The 16,416-nt window shown below is 43.7% G+C and overlaps 1 protein-coding gene across 1 annotated transcript in view; it reads left to right on the top strand.

The window, feature by feature from the left end:
• LOC126239275 (uncharacterized) overlaps positions 1–5,332 on the top strand; it is a 96,715-nt gene extending 91,383 nt beyond the window's left edge. Inside the window, exon 4 of the mRNA XM_049947849.1 lies at positions 5,133–5,332. Coding sequence (XP_049803806.1) covers positions 5,133–5,243 — 111 coding nt within the window. The 3' untranslated portion in view covers positions 5,244–5,332. The remainder of the gene's footprint in view (positions 1–5,132) is intronic.
• The last annotated feature ends 11,084 nt before the right edge of the window (positions 5,333–16,416 follow it).

A 16,416-nucleotide genomic window follows, 5' to 3' on the forward strand; every position in this document is an offset into this window, starting at 1 on the left:
GCGTTTCGTATCGCACATTGAGGGGCGATCCAATCATCAGAAAATAGCCTAGTGCTGATTGAAGTCGACGTCCGAGCGTGAGTGGTAGGGGCAGGATCTGCGAAATATGCACCATTCGAGAAACCACATAAGTGTTCAGATATTCTACTCGCTGTAAAGGACAAGGCGCCGTAGGAGATGTTGTCGGACCATGGTACGTGTTGTCTGTAAAATACGTCGGTAGTTAACTGCCGCAGTATTTTTTACAGATAAGGTAAAGTCTATACCGAGATAGCGGAATCGTTGCACATAAGGAAACGGACTGATTTCTTCCTGCGTAAGGCCCCTTCCAACCGGCATTGCCGCCGATTTGTTCATGTTCACTGCACTACCCGCCGTCACACAGTGGTCCAACAACAGTTCAAGGACCGTCTTCACCTCTTCCTCAGAACGAACGAGTAGCAGGAGGTCGTCCGCATAGGCACTACATTTGAAGGTGTAGCCCCGCAGTTCCATCCCAGAAAGAGAATTTGTTAGCCTCCCAATTAATGGTTCCAACGCTATCGCGAACAGCAGCATCGAAAGACGGCAGCCCTGGCGAATGGATCGTCGAATTTGAATGCGCCCTGCTATACGCCCATTAACCTGTACCAAGGATTGTGCGCCCCCATAAATCCTTCTAATGAGACCAGTAAAACGGTCTGGAAATCCCATTTGTTCCAGTACAGCGTACAGATAGTTGTGGCGCACCTTATCAAAAGCACTGTCAAAATCAACCGCCACCATCGCCGCTTTAAGCCGGCACTCCTCCGCCAGCGCTATCACATCACGGCATTCGCCAGTAGCTGTTTGCACATTCACCGATCCACCCGGTGTCGTCTGTTCCGGAGAGAGAACGCTACGAATTAACATACGACATCGGGACGCTAGCAACCGTACAAAGATCTTATAGTCGGCATTAAGCAGGGTGATGGGGCGATAATGTGTGACCGTAATTCCTGGCTTCGGTTTATGTACTGGCACCAAGAGGCCTTCCATAAAAGCCGGTGGAATAGGCGCATCGGAATTTAACATCTCGTTGTACATTTCCGTCCATCGCGGTGCCATTTCGTTGCGAAATTCTCGATAAAATTCAGCAGGAAGTCCATCAATGCCTGGGGACCGATTCAACGCACCCTTTGCGATCGCATCATGTACTTCCTCACAGCTAATGGCTTCCAGTAAGGTTCCCGCAGCTTCCACCGTCAGTGTACGGGAGACGTACGTGGCTATACGTTCGAGGTCATCGACAGGGGCTGCTTCTTCCCGATAGATGTGTTGGTCGACGAATGCAGAGACAATGTCTACTTGACGCGTCACTCTTCGGTCTTCGCGGGTAATTAATTCCCGTACCAAAACGCGTCGTCGGTGCTTTCGTTCATTCACGACGTGGTGCATGGAAGGAATCTCGTGCATTATCGTATCGTGACATCTGGCGCGCACCATGGTTCCCTGAAGATGTTTCCGAGCTAAAGCCAATAGTTTAGCTTTTATCCTTTTGCGTTCGATCCAGACGTCCTGTCCCGGCGGACCATCATCCAGGTCGCGCAGCGCTGCAAAATAAAAGTCGGTCGTACGGCGGCGCCATTCTGCCATCTCCCTGCTATATGAGATGAACGTACGGCGAAGCGCCGGTTTAGCACAAGGCAGCCACCAATCAAGCTTCGTCGCATACCTTCCAACCCTTCGCTCGCACATCGTCCATGTCTCAAGGATCTGGTGACGGCATTCACGATCATGTAGATGTTGAATGTTTAATTTCCACGGGGCCTTAATGTTCCACACCTCTCTACGGGGAAGAAGCACCGTACAGATGTAAGCGCTGTGATCGGAAAATGCCAATGGCCAGCGTTCCGCGTCCTGGACATCATTTGCATGAGCCCGTGAGATATAAATGCGATCTAACCTGCTTGCCGAATGACTTGTCACATAGGTGTATCCCGGTGCATCTCCATGTCGTAATTCCCACGTGTCACTAAGTACAAGGTCGTTGACAACGATTCACAACTCCTGGCTGATGTTTGCTTGCGGCCATTGGTCTTTCTGGCTGAGAACACAGTTGAAATCTCCACCAATTATTACACATTCATAACGTCCATGGAAAAGTGGGGCAATGTCTTCTGCATAAAATCGCGCCCTTTCCCGCCGCCGATTGTTTCCCGACGGTGCATAAAGATTGATGATGCGTGTCCCAAACGTCGTGAAAGTCATTCCCCTGGCCGACGGAAGGTAACACACGTTTTCCACTGGGAAGCCATCTCGCACGTAAACTGCCACCCCACTCCCATTGTGATCTCCATGTGACGAATAGGAATGGTAGCCTGCGATGTATGGGAGTGCAGCTATGTGGACTTCCTGCAGCAAAGCAATATCCACATCAGATGCCCAAATCGTTTCCTTCAGTAGGTGTATTTTGGCAGGTGAACGCACGTCATTTATATTTAATGTCGCAATACGGTTCGCATGGCGTTGAATCCCACTCCGTCGATGCGCAACAACATCTCCCTGCATCGGCGCTGGGGGCTGAGTTAGAAGACGTTCTCTCGCCCCTCTCCCTTCACCTTCAGCAATTCTTAGGCTGTCTTCGTGAGTGCCGGCTGCCTCTGTATGACGTCCGGTGCCTCCTCAATATCGTCATACCACATCTTTGCAGGCAGTGATATATTCGTGTCCATTGCCACAGCATCTGCGTCTGGAGAGCCAACTGGTTGTGATTCCTCTTCAGCATCACCACGTCCCGGTACCGTCAATGTGACAGACCGCTGCGGGTCTGATCGAACAGTTTCCATTGCCTCATCCTGTTTCGTAGAGGCTGCTGTGTCGTCTTGGTCCACAGGCACATCGTCGTCGAGGCAAGGGGAGTCATCCCTAGGAGATGTCGAGCGACGACGCCGTTTCCTCCTTCTCGGGGAACGTTGTTTGCGTGATCTTCCTTCCGTGTCCTCATATTGTAGGGAATCACGGCTGCCCGACAGAAAAGCATCCGTAGGAACAGGAAGTGTTTCGAGTCCCATCGTTGTACTTGGCGGGAGTTCGGTCGAAACTGATGTTGTCGTCACAGAGTGCGTTCCGGACGGAACAGCATCCGTAGTCGCTGGAACTGCTTCGTGTACTATCGGTGTGCTTGGTGGGAGTTCGGTCTCATCTGATGTTGTCACCGTAGATTGTATGCTCGATGGAGCAGCATCCTCTGTCATCCCGACGTCTGGTACAAGGTTTCGGAGAGTGCCATCTTGATCTTCCACCGGGGCTGTGTCTTTTCGGTCATCAGCGGACGCAGTGAGGGCTTTGGCATAGGTGATCGGTAGTACTGTCATCGCCGGCGACGGCTCCCGCACATCTGAAGGCAGTTGCGTAATCCGCCGTTGCATACAGTTCGACCGGAGGTGTCCCTCCTGGCCACAGCCAGAACATGTACGTGGTTGACCATCGTAAATCACCACCGCCCGACAACCACCAATTGATAGGACGGTACATGCTTCTGAAGATCAATAGTGATCTGTCGCACTCCGTTAAGAACGGGGTACGTGGCGAATTGAGTACAGCGTTCTGCTGTGTGACCATGTACCGTGCCGTATGGCTTAAAAGCCTCGATAACGTCGTCAGCCGGGAGCTCAAATGGCAGCTCAAAAAGACGTATTGTCCGTACACCCAGACTAGCATGTTCTACAGTTATCGTGCCGACATTCCCGTCACTATGGCAAAATCGGAGACCTGCTTTTGTCGCCTGTGGAATTCTCTCACACGCCGCGTCATTTATCATCTTAACGTATACCGTGGGACTAACGATGGACAGGTGAATTCCGACAATATCGTTTGGCGGTATCTTGACGTCCTCTCGAATGAATCGTTCCACTGCTAAAGCCTTTGGTCGTTCGTAGTCTTTGCATAAATTGAATCGTAATGTAGTTTTCCTGTACTTGTTCGTCATGATCGTTGTTACTAGCCCGCGCGCAGACTAAGTCCACAAGTAAACAAACACTCGCACACGCCGCACAGGCGGAAGTATCGGACCTCCGCTTCGCACGGCCGCTAGCGCCGAACTAACCACTCAGCTACCGGGGGCGGACACTGTTTGAAGTATGAGTTGTGAATAGAGTTACTAGTAAACAAGTATTAAATTAAAAACATTGTGCCTCATACTGAAGTTTACGGCATTAACGGTGAAAATGTAGTAAATGACAAACTGTTTTTTTTTTTTTTCCTTTCATTAATTTCTGAGGGTGTAAGCGAGTGAAAACTTCGTAAAGGTTTGAAATTATATGTAATGTTTGCTAAAAGACGATAAATGCTCTCATTTTCAAATAGTGGATGAATATAGACTGGCAAATTTGTACGCCCTAAGTTGCGTTGGACGGCACATACAAAATTCTAGTATTAATACTTGACTTACTGTGTTAAACCTTTAGCGTATGGTTATACCTCTTAATTAGTAGATTATGACAGCATTTTAAATTTTGAAATTTGATCAGTAAGTATAAGGGATACTAAAAATCGAATTTATGTTGCCTCTGGAGGCTGTTAGACACTTACAGTGTTATAGAGGGCCATTAGTAAATACTAGCCTTCAATATTCGTTCGTGAGGAAAACTATTTGAAGAGAGCAATTTGCCACTGCTTGCATTTTTTATTTTTAGAATTAAACTCAGTTTATACATTGTTGTCTCTCATTTGCAAATGATATAGAGACACTATGACTCATCTCATCTTAAACCAATAAGTACGAATAAAAAATCTGAATGAGATGAACGAAAAATCTTTTTTAAACATATCATAAAAGGCAAAACATTAAAAGTTTCTCGTCACGGTCTCTGAGCTGTAAAGGACAGTAAAATTCACCTACAGTTACACACGGTAATAATTCTTCTTCCTGAAGGAGGTGGATAAAGAAGAACTCACAATGGAAACAAAACAATTGTTCAATTGCGTATCACATCTGCCAGAGTTGTAACACGTGGACGTGATTTAATCGATTTTTAATGGAAAAATAGCAATCAGACTTGGTATTAAACACACCTTTACTTGTTGCTGACCTCTAATTTTTTTGTGTTTGTTCTCAGGTGCTTGACTTCGACATTCTAACTACAGCATACAGTTGTTTTCTGTGTTTTCAGAGAAGACACACGGCTGGTTTCATGGACACTATTCTATTTAATACAATTACCATGGAACCAGAGTTTACATCCTGGCTATTCTGGACGATTGTCAACATAATACACCGATAAGAAAGTTGCCAACATAGCGTCGGAGGAAGAACGTTCCGAGGTGGATGAGGAGGGTGCGATGAAGCAGAAAGCCTTTGTGTGTTATTACTATCCAGACACATGTATCAGTATGTACTTTTCCCTTCCTGAGTGAATTATTTGTATTGACTTTACAATAAAGTTTTTAAAAATAATGATGCCTTTTATTAACTGATACAGCTCTTCTAACAATTGTTTCGCTACTACTAAGATCCATGTAGCGTCGACAAAGAAGACAAGTAATGAAGAGGTATGTTCGAAAACGAAAGTCGAATACATGTAGAAAACATAATGTGCTCTGCCAAGTGTCTTCGGTCATTACGCACTTAAGAAAAAACTATAATAAATCAGTAATGTCAGTGTTTGAATTTACCATCTAATTTCGTATGAATTTTATCCTTAGTCAATTCCTAAAGTAACAGAGAAACATATGTCGAAACCATCGTACACTCAGATTGACACCAAACGCGTACAAGTGGCTGACAGTAATATACAAATGTGAAAATATATTACGCCTTGATTTCACTGTATTCGCACGTTCCGGCAACGTAAGAACACACATCAAATTCGATTTTCATTCTATATTTTTGCCTATCTGTCCACAAATTTTCTTCAGTATTTCTTATTGTAACTAATGTCTGAATACCTAGAATCCATTTGACTGGTAGTCCCACTCTTTTCTTCCTGCTGGGACTCCCGTTCCATGATTCGTCAAGGCAATCTCTCCTCTGACATCATTTTGTAGAGTGAGGTGACAAAATCCATGAGATAGCGGTATGCACCTATTAGACGACAGTAGTTTCGCGTATACAAGGTACGAGGGGTGTCCAGAAAGTAAGTTCCGATCGGTGGCGAAATGGAAACCACAATGAAAATCCGATAAAGCTTTGCACAGATGTGTTGAGCAGAGTCTGTAGTACGACCCTAGATAGCATCACGTCGCTCTTCTCATTTCTGAGTTCACAGTGAACGCGTAAAAATGTCTAGAAAATAGTGTCTCCCGCCAAGTACGAGGGCCTGGTGAAAAATTTCGCCTGAAGCTATGCAGCCAACGTTACATAACTGTCGCGGGATTTCTTCAAGACAATTCTCAGCCGCATTCTGCAGGGGCAATGAAGATGCTCCTGCATCGTTTTCAATTGAAAATGTTTGATTACCTACAATACAGCCCGTAATTGTATCCCTCTGACTTTCATCTCTGGTCACATGAACCGTTGGCTATGAAGACATTTTGGTACAGACAACGACCTGTAGGCAAGCTTAGAGAATTGGCGGAGAGCACTGGCGGCTGCCTTCCATTATGAGGGCATTGGAAAGTTGGTACAACGCTACGACGAATGTCTAAGTCAGAACGGCGACTACGTAGAGTAGTAGCTGGAAGGTGTAGCTAACTGTTACAAATGAAACATTTCTGATTTTCAATGTGGTTTCCATTTCGCGATCAATCTGAACTTACTTTCTGGACAGCCCTCGTATAAAAGCGCAGTGCATTCACGGAGCTGTCGTTTGTAGACAAGTGATTCATGTGAAAAGGTATCCGGCGTAATTACGTCAGCACGACGGAAAACAGACTTTGAACACGGAATGGTAGATGGAGCTAGAGGCATGGGACAATCCATTTAGGAAATGTTTCGGGAATTCAATGTTCAGAGATCCACAGTGTCAAGAGTGTGCCGAGAATACAAAACTTCAGGCTTTACCTCTCACTACCGAAATGCCGGCCGGTGTGGCCGTGTGGTTCTAGGCGCTTCAGTCTGGAACCGCGTGACCGCTTCGGCCGCAGGTTCGAATCCTGCCTCGGGCATGGATGTGTGTAATGTCCTTACGTTAGGTTTAAGTAGTTCTAAGTTCTAGGGGACTGATGACCATACATGTTAAGTCCCATAGTGCTCAGAGCCATTTGAACCATTTGAACTACAAAAATTGGTTATGGCAATAGACGAGCTAGGCGAGTGCTTTTCCTATCAGCGCGACATCGCCTGCAGTGCCTCTGCTGGGCTAGTGGTCTTATCGGATGGGCACTAGGCGACTTGAAAACTGTGGCCTGGTCAGATGACTCCCGATTTCAGTTGGTGAGAGCTGATGGTAAGTTGGAGTGTGGCGCAGACCTCCCACGGACCCAGGTTGTCAACAAGGCATTTTGCAAGCTGGTGGTGGTCCTATAATCGCATGGTCTACGTTTACATGAACTGGATTGGGTCTTCGGTTATGTTCGGTTACATGGAGACCATTTGCAGCCATTCATGGACTTTATGTTCCCAAGCGACAATGTAATTTTTACCCTTGACAATGCCCCATGTCACCTGGACACAGTTGTTCGCGATTGGTTTGAAAGGCGTTCTGAACAATTCGAGCGAAAGATTTGCCCACCCTGTACGCCCGACATGAATCCCAAAGAACATTCATGGGACGTAATGGCGAGGTCAGTTCGTTCACAAAATCCTGCACCAGCAAGACTTTCGCAGTTATAGCTATAGAGGCAGCATGGCTCAATACTTCTGCAGGGGATTCCAACGACTTATTGAGTTCATGCTACGTCGAAAGGCTGCACTGTGCCGTGCAAACGGGGGTCTGGCACTATATTAGGACTTTTGTCACCTCGGTGTGTGTTCGTACCGTGTCACCTGTTTGTCTTCCAAAAAATCAATAATTAGACCAGTGACATCCATTTCCTTGCAGGCAATATGAGGTGCAAAATTTTTATCTGGATCACCAACAGGACAATCAAAATACAATGTATATGCCTTCTTAACCAAATGAGTTGTTGGGTTTCTATGGGCTTTTGGGGTGAATTTCCCACACATATGACAAAAGTTTTCGGCGTGGTTTGGACAGCAACGAAATTTAATGTTGTTGTTGTTGTGGTCTTCAGTCCAGAGACTGGTTTGATGCAGCTCTCCATGCTACTATATCCTGTGCAAGCTTCTTCATCTCCCAGTACCTACTGCAACCTACATCCTTCGGAATCTGCTTAGTGTATTCATCTCTTGGTCTCCCTCTACGATTTTTACCCTCCACGCTGCCCTCTAATACTAAATTGGTAATCCCTTGATGACTCAGAACATGTCCTACCAACCGATCCCTTCTTCTAGTCAAGGTGTGCCACAAATTTCTCTTCTCCCTAATTCTGTTCAATACCTCCTCATTAATTATGTTATCTACTCATCTAATCTTCAGCATTCTTCTGTAGCACCACATTTCGAAAGCTTCTATTCTCTTCTAGTCCAAACTATTTATCGTCCACGTTTCACTTCCATACATGGCCACACTCCATACAAATACTTGCAGAAACGACTTCCTGACACTTAAATCTATACTCGAAGTTAACAAATTTCTCTTCTTCAGAAACGCTTTCCTTGCCAGTTTTCTTAGAGTAAGTTTTAAACACAAAAAGTTTGCACTATCTTTCACACGAAACACTCACTGAGAATCTCTTTCACACCACTGGATTACCACACCAACCATTTACTGACGATTTGTAGGTATTATAGCTCTCCTCTGCAAATCAAAAACAAACAAACATCAGAACAGAAGAACGGCAAAAAGCGAAATACTGAATAAGAAAAATAAAAAACCTTTAAAAACTAAAAAATGGTACGTGCGAGAACATTTTGAAAGCTATATTCGGATTCTACACACCAAATTACATACTAGTTGATGTATCACATCCCAGATGCAAAATGGCTGTTGACTAGAGCTATCGAGCGTGCAGGGTGCAGTCGTATGCAAGTTGTGGCTCAAGTTGACACCAACGATGCTTGTCGCTTGGGTTCTTAGGCCATCCTCAGATTACAGCTGCTGCTGGCGAAGTTGATAAAGGCTGCTGGCTTTACAAGCCGGCTTCAAGCCGATATATCAATTTGCAACATTGTTCTCAGAGTCGATTGGGGTCCTTTGGATTGAGCCTGAAGATATATTGCCCAGTTGAGACAGGAGGAGGGGGAATAGTAAATCGCCGGCCGTGGTGGCCGTGCGGTTCTAGGCGCTGCAGTCCGGAACCACGGGACTGCTACGGTCGCAGGTTCGAATCCTGCCTCGGGCATGGATGTGTGTGATGTCCTTAGGTTAGTTAGGTTTAAGCAGTTCTAAGTTCTAGGGGACTGATGACCTAAGATGTTAAGTCCCATAGCGCTCAGAGCCATTTGAACCATTTTTTGGATAGTAAATCCTCTTTAAATAACCTTCGTTTACCTGATCCAGGTGGTAGCCCTTCGTGAAGGCCCCTAGCCAGGCTTACGGTGAAGACTTCAACGGCAGTCAAGGTGGAGATGGAGACCGTCAAAACGGCTGAGCTGTCAGATGAAGCAACCCTGCTTTTAGGAGATGGAAAAGTGTTAAATAAAGTTAGGGGCGGTTACAAAGGCGACTGTTCTCTCAGTTAGGGGCGACCTAAAGTTAACTCTGAGGGTTGGATGCTTACGATCTTCGTTTTAAATCTGAGGACTCGGCCGTACTCACCCTCTTAGCTATCTCAACCTTGAGGCATGTTGGGAAAACTTTCGGTAAAGATAATTCCAGGAGGTAACCGGAAACGAAAATCGTCCACCGCCTCGAACGGTGCAACTAGGCTGTCGGTTTCTGGGGAGCCTGAAATATTACGAAGGGAAGAAACGGAGTTTCCCAGAACATCAGCGTAGAAGATACGAGCCAAACGAGCACATCTGCTCCGAAGCCTAAACATCAATACGCTCTTGAAAACGCGGAAATTAAAGCAATTGATCATTGTTTTGGAAGAGAGAAACATCTACATACGAGCTTTGCGAGAGACCAGGTACCTGGATTAACAGCCAATAGATTCAGAAGGGTACAGAATTTATAAAGGAAAAGCTGCAGTAAAAAATTGTTCAAACATATCCTGGAAACAGCCTTTGTCGTCAAGAAGAACATTAATGTATCCATCGTCAATTTTACGTCACCATCAGAGAGAAATTTCTTTCTTTCCTGTGATTCTGCAAATAAAGTGTACTCTGTTATCAATGAGCATGCTCCTATAAATGAATATAACAAGAGTAACCCATAAAAAGTGGACATCTTTTGAGAAACTCTAAGATGCAGCATCGAAAATTCCTCATCATCATACTCAATAAAATTTTTCTGGGTTTGTGACCGCATTGTGTCAATATGTAAAACTACCGACGTTTCGGTCACTGTTGCAAGTGACCTTCTTGACTGTGACAATGGCCAAGGAAGCCTACGTTTATACCTTCTTCATCATTTTAAAATCGGTCATTTTAATGCCCGAGATGTTAGGAAAAAGGAATATAGAACAGTAGTGGAGAATAAACGGCACATATCAGAATCAATAAAAATGGGGAGGGACTTATCACCTTTTGCAGACATTTCAACCTACAGCTAACGTCCGCATTCTTCAAAGCCCTTCAAAGGAAAAAGAAAACGTGAGTTTCTCCCAACAAAATGATAAGGATGCTCCTAATTGACCATACTTCAATAACAGCTAGAAATCGAAAAGATACACTAAATGCCAAAGTACGAAAGACCCCTACCTCTCAGAGATCAAAATAAGATTTCAGCGGAAGAGACCCAAACCGAGGATAAAAAAGAAATCTAGAATCAACACAGAGACACTGAAATAAAACAAAGGTAAGTACCTTAAAGTACTGTCTATTATGTAGTTGAACAGCTGGGAAGAAAATAAAAAAGCCTAACCAAGGAGCCGGCCGATGTGACCGAGCGGTTCTAGGCGCTTCAGTCCGGAACCGCGCTGCTGCTACGGTCGTCGGTTCGAATCCTGCTTCGGGCATGGATGTGTGTGTGCCTTTAGGTTAGTTAGATTTAAGTAGTTCTAAGTCTAGGGGACTGATGACCACAGATGTTAAGACCCATAGTACTTAAAGCCATTTGAACCTTAGCCAAGATGTCCGAACGTTTGGTAGGCCTTCCGCAGAAACGGAAGCAAAGATGGAACGGGAAGTTTGACGAAGCACTTGAAAGAAGATTAAAATGATGGAATAAGGGTAGCTCTAACAAGACCGAAGAGAAATGGGAAGACTAAGAGAACGAAAGGAAAGAAACAACCAAGATTATAAGAGCAGAGAAGACGAATATGACAAAAGCAGAGTGTAAAACGTGGAAGAAGAGTTCAAAGTACAACACCAGGGAGTTTTGCAGAACCTTCAAAGAGGAGATGCAGGAATATCAGCCACCAAATCTGTGCTTTAGGCGAACGGATAGAAGCGTAGTTACAGATAATAAAGAAAACTACCAGCTATTGACAGACTATTTCAAAGTGCTGTTAAACTTTTCATAGCCTCAGGAAAGACTGTATGCTCAGAAACAAACCCTCAATATGTTAGAATGGTTCAAATGGCTCTGAGCACTATGGGACTCAACTGCTGAGGTCATTAGTCCCCTAGAACTTAGAACTAGTTAAACCTAACTAACCTAATGACATCACAAACATCCATGCCCGAGGCAGGATTCGAACCTGCGACCGTAGCGGTCTTGCGGTTCCAGACTGCAGCGCCTTTAACCGCACGGCCACTTCGGCCGGCCTCAATATGTTAGATTCCAAACCTCTACGCGGCAGAGAAATTAGGCAGGTGATCAAGTAGCTCAATGATAATAAGGCACCAGGTGAAGATGGTACTGTCGCATAAATGTGAAAGATTGGAGAGAAAGTCGCTGCAGATGTAATACAATGCCCTATAGGAGAAATATGGAAAACTGAAAAGATACCGACAAAAAGAAATGTGCGCTCATATATCACTTCATGAAAAAGGCAACAGTAAGGATTCGAACAACTACAGAGGGAACTCCTTACTTTCATTTGCGTATAAGATTCTTTCCACAGTCTTCTCTACTGAGAAGAGTTGAAGAATAGACTGGTCACCTCACTGGAGAATATCAAGCCTATTCCGAAAATACAGATCATGCATGGAATAGGTATTCATCCTCAAGACACTCAGAGAACTAGAGCAATAAGAAGCCCAAACACAGTCGTAATTTTTGTCGACTTAAAAAAAAAGCTTACTACTCAATTGACAAACATTTTTTGACGTTTAGAGGAATTAGAAACTGATAAAACAAGGAGGGAAATCGTAAAACAAAGCTTGACAGTCACCACCTCAGAAATTAATTTTTTAAGGAAATCTCTAAGCCATTTGAAACAAAGTGCAAATTTAGGCAGTCAGTAGCGCACTACCTATTTACTTATTTGTTTTTATGTGCCAGGGACCGTTCGTTTTGAAACTAGTAAGCGTCAGTCAGGCTCTTAGAGCGCTCTGGTTCAACCCGGAAAGGGCAAGTTACGTATTTAGCTTCTTTCGTGTTTTCTTAGTAACATACTTCTTAAATTTCATGCGTGTTTTTTTTTCCATTTAAGTGGTTATTATTGCATATTGCAGTTAAGTAAAAATTCAGGCAGTCAGTAGCGCAATAGCTGTTACCTTGCTTGTTTGGAGCCTTGAGCCTTGTAAAGGGTCAGTCAGTCTCCTACTGCCATCTGGTACTCACACATGAAAAGGGCAAGTTATGTATGTAGCTTCTTCTGTGTTATTTTCATAGTATATATATATATATATATATATATATATATATATATATATATATATATATAGGAGGTTTCTTCTCACGATTTTGTAACTGCAAAATGTCAGGCAGTCTGCAGCAAGTTGCATATCTAGGTTTCTGTGTGTGCTTTTATAATCAGTTCTTAAGTTGGCAACACTGGGATGGGTAGAATGTATGCAGGCTATGTGTGGACGCAGAAGCTGGCCGCAGTTCGCGGAAAGCTGGATGGGCTTTTGGTTACCGTCAGTTGTCTTTAGGCTGCTGCCTCAGGGTGTAGCGGTGGCAGAGAATCTGATTCATTGCATGAGACACCTCAGGTGTCGCTTGTTTCTCCCATGGGTTCTGCTGTCGAGGCAGTTCCCAGTGTAGATAAGCTCAAGTACTGTGGTATGAATGGGACAGCGCTCAAATGGTTTAAATCATACCTGACTGGAAGAGTGCAGAAAATTGAAATAAGCAGTTCACATAATATGCAAAAACTGGTGATTTCTCAAACTAGGGAATAATCAAGAATGGGGTGCCGCAAGGTTCGGTCTTGGGTCCTCTGCTGTTCTTAATATACCGGTTGATCAAAAAGTGAGTATTAATTTGAATACTTAATAAACCACGGAATAATGTAGATAGAGAGGTAAAAATTGACACACTTGCTTGGAATGACATCGGGTTTTATTAGAACAAAAAAAAACAATGTTCACAAAATGTCCGACAGATGGCGCTGGACAGCAAAACGCCAGTAACTGCTACCGTGACGGGTGAGAGGTACGCCGATATGTTACAGACTCGCATCATCCCCAGCCTGGCTGATGAACACCTGCTGGAACGTACGATGTTTATGCGGGATGGCGCTCCTCCCCATATTGCTAGACGCGTGAAAGAGCTCTTGCCCGCTTCGTTTGGTGATGATCGTGTGCTCAGCCGCCACGTTTGTCATGCTTGGCCTCCCAGGTCACCAGACCTCAGTCCGTACGATTATTGGCTTTGGGATTACCTGAAGTCGCAAGTGTATCGTGATCGAGCGACATCTCTAGGGATGCTAAAAGACAACATCCGACGCCAGTGCCTCACCATAACTCCGGACATGCTTTACAGTGCTGTTCACAACATTATTCCTCGACTACAGCTATTGTTGATGGTGGACATATTGAGCATTCCTTGTAAAGAACATCATCTTTGCTTTGTCTCACTTTGTTATGCTAATTATTGCTATTCTGATCAGATGAAGCACCATCTGTATGACATTGTTTGAACTTTTGTATTTTTTTGGTTCTAATAAAACCCCATGTCATTCCAAGAATGTGTGTCAATTTGTACCTCTCTATCTACATTATTCCGTGATTTATTCATGACTTTTTGATCACCCGGTATATTAATGAGTTGCCATTCTATAGTCACGAAGATGCAAAGCTGGTACTTTTCCTGATGATACAAGTATAGCTATAACACCCAACAGACAAGAAGTAACTGGTGAAATTGTAAATGATGTTTTTCCGAAAATTATTAAGTGGTTCTTTGCAAATGGGCTCTCATTAAACTTTGACAAAACACAGTGTATACAGTTCCACACAGTAAATGGAATGACACCATTAATAAATATAGACTTCGATCAGAAATCGGTAGCTAAAGTAGAATATTCAAAATTTCTCGGTGTATGCACTGATGAGGGGTTGAACTGAAAAAAAAAAACACCCTGAAGATCTGCTGAAATGTTTGAGTTCAGCTACTTATGCTATTAGGGTCATTGCAAATTATGGAGATATACATCTCTTTAAATTAGCTTACCACGCCTATTTTCATTCTCTGCTTTCGTATGGCATCATATTCTGGGGTAACTTGTCATTGAGTAAAAGAGTGTTCATTGCACAAAAGCGTGTTATCAGAATAATTGCTGGAGCTCATCCAAGATCATCCTGCAGACACTTATTTAAAGAGCTAGAGATCTTCACTGTAGCCCCACAATGTATATATTCACTTATGAAATTTGTTATTAACAATTCAAACGAATTCAAAACTAATAGCAGTGTACATGGCTACAACACTAGGAGAAAGGATGATTTCACTAGTCAAGGTTAAATCTAACTTTGGCTCAGAAGGGGGTAAACTATGCTGCCACAAAAGTCTTTGGTCACTTACCTAATAGCATCAAAAGTCTGACAGACAGCCAGGAAGTTAAAAGAATTTCTTAATGGCAACTCCTTCTACTCGTTAGATGAATTTTTGGATATAGTAAGTGGGTAATTTCCCCAAACCCCACCAAAAAAATTAAATATTAAGTGTCGTGTAATATTTTGTATAATGTAATATCTTGTATAGACACCTTTTATTAACCTGACACATTCCACATCATTACGAAGTGTCGCATTCATGATCTATGGAACAAGTACTATTCTAATCTGTACCCGATGTGGTGGATCTGCCCTCACAAGAGGATGAATGGCCGCTGGAAACGCCCTCTCATCGTTCGAGGAGCAGGGCCAATGTGGAGGCTGTCCGTATGACCTCGCCTATTCACCCTGTGAGTGGACTGGTGGCCAAACCTTCAGCAGGGTCCGAGCAGGCACACGGGGGGAGAGGTTTCCCAGTTATTGGGAGCTCCAACAATAGGCGGGTAATAGAGCCCCTTAGGCAGATAGCGTTCAGCGCCAGAGAGAAAGACAATGTGCACTCAGTATGTCTGCCGGCGGGCCTCATCCGAGATGTGGCGGAGGTCTTGCCTGCGGCTACACTAGTTAGCAAATTTAAACTTTTTTCTGCATCTGGTTTGTAAAATGGTGGATTTACCTAATTTTGTGATACTGAATACACTGGTAAAATCAGTTTTTCTCTATGTCACATTTCCTAGATACACAGCAGAGTAAAAAATGGTAATAGCGAAAATTGAAACAATTAAGTCAAACAAAAATACACATTCAGAACTTTTGAAATCAATACTATTTTGTATGTATAATGGACATGATGCCAATGAAAGGTCCAAATTATTTCAGAAGCCATTTTCACCTTTAATCGTCTTTGGTTTTTGAAGAATGCGACGACGGAGCTTTTGTTTCGTTTGCCGTTTCATTTCATCACTCTACCTAACCAGACCCATCATCGAAGGGTTCCAGTGACCTTGGTAACGGTGTTCCATTGTAAGAATGTCTTGGTGAATCCGTTGACCATGCTCATCGCTCACGGCTCCAAAATTGTTCGGGAAGAAATCGAGGTGAGAATGTAAAAAGTGAATTTTAAGCGACATTTTACACCCCATGTTCTTATAGTTGTCCAACAGATCATTCACAATGGTAACATAGTTTTTGTCTTTTCTGTTACCCAAAAAGCCCTTCACAATTGCTTTAAAAGAAAACCAAGCTGCTACTTTGATATCTGTGAGTTTGGTATCAAATGTTAGAAGTTTCAGCAGTTTTCGTATTTGTGGTCCAACAAATATACCCTTTTCAGCATTGCCTCACTTAATTCGGGAAACTTTTCTTTTAAATGATTGAAGGCCTTACCTTCTTTATCCAGAGCTTTTACAAAGTTCATGATAAGGCCCAACTTGAAATGAAGGGGAGGCAAAATGATTTTATCGGGCACAACCAATGGGGTATTGTTCACATTTACGTTTCCAGGCACATATGACTTCCTTATA

Source organism: Schistocerca nitens, chromosome 1 (assembly GCF_023898315.1).
Source record: "Schistocerca nitens isolate TAMUIC-IGC-003100 chromosome 1, iqSchNite1.1, whole genome shotgun sequence".
In the NCBI taxonomy this organism is placed as follows: domain Eukaryota; kingdom Metazoa; phylum Arthropoda; class Insecta; order Orthoptera; family Acrididae; genus Schistocerca; species Schistocerca nitens.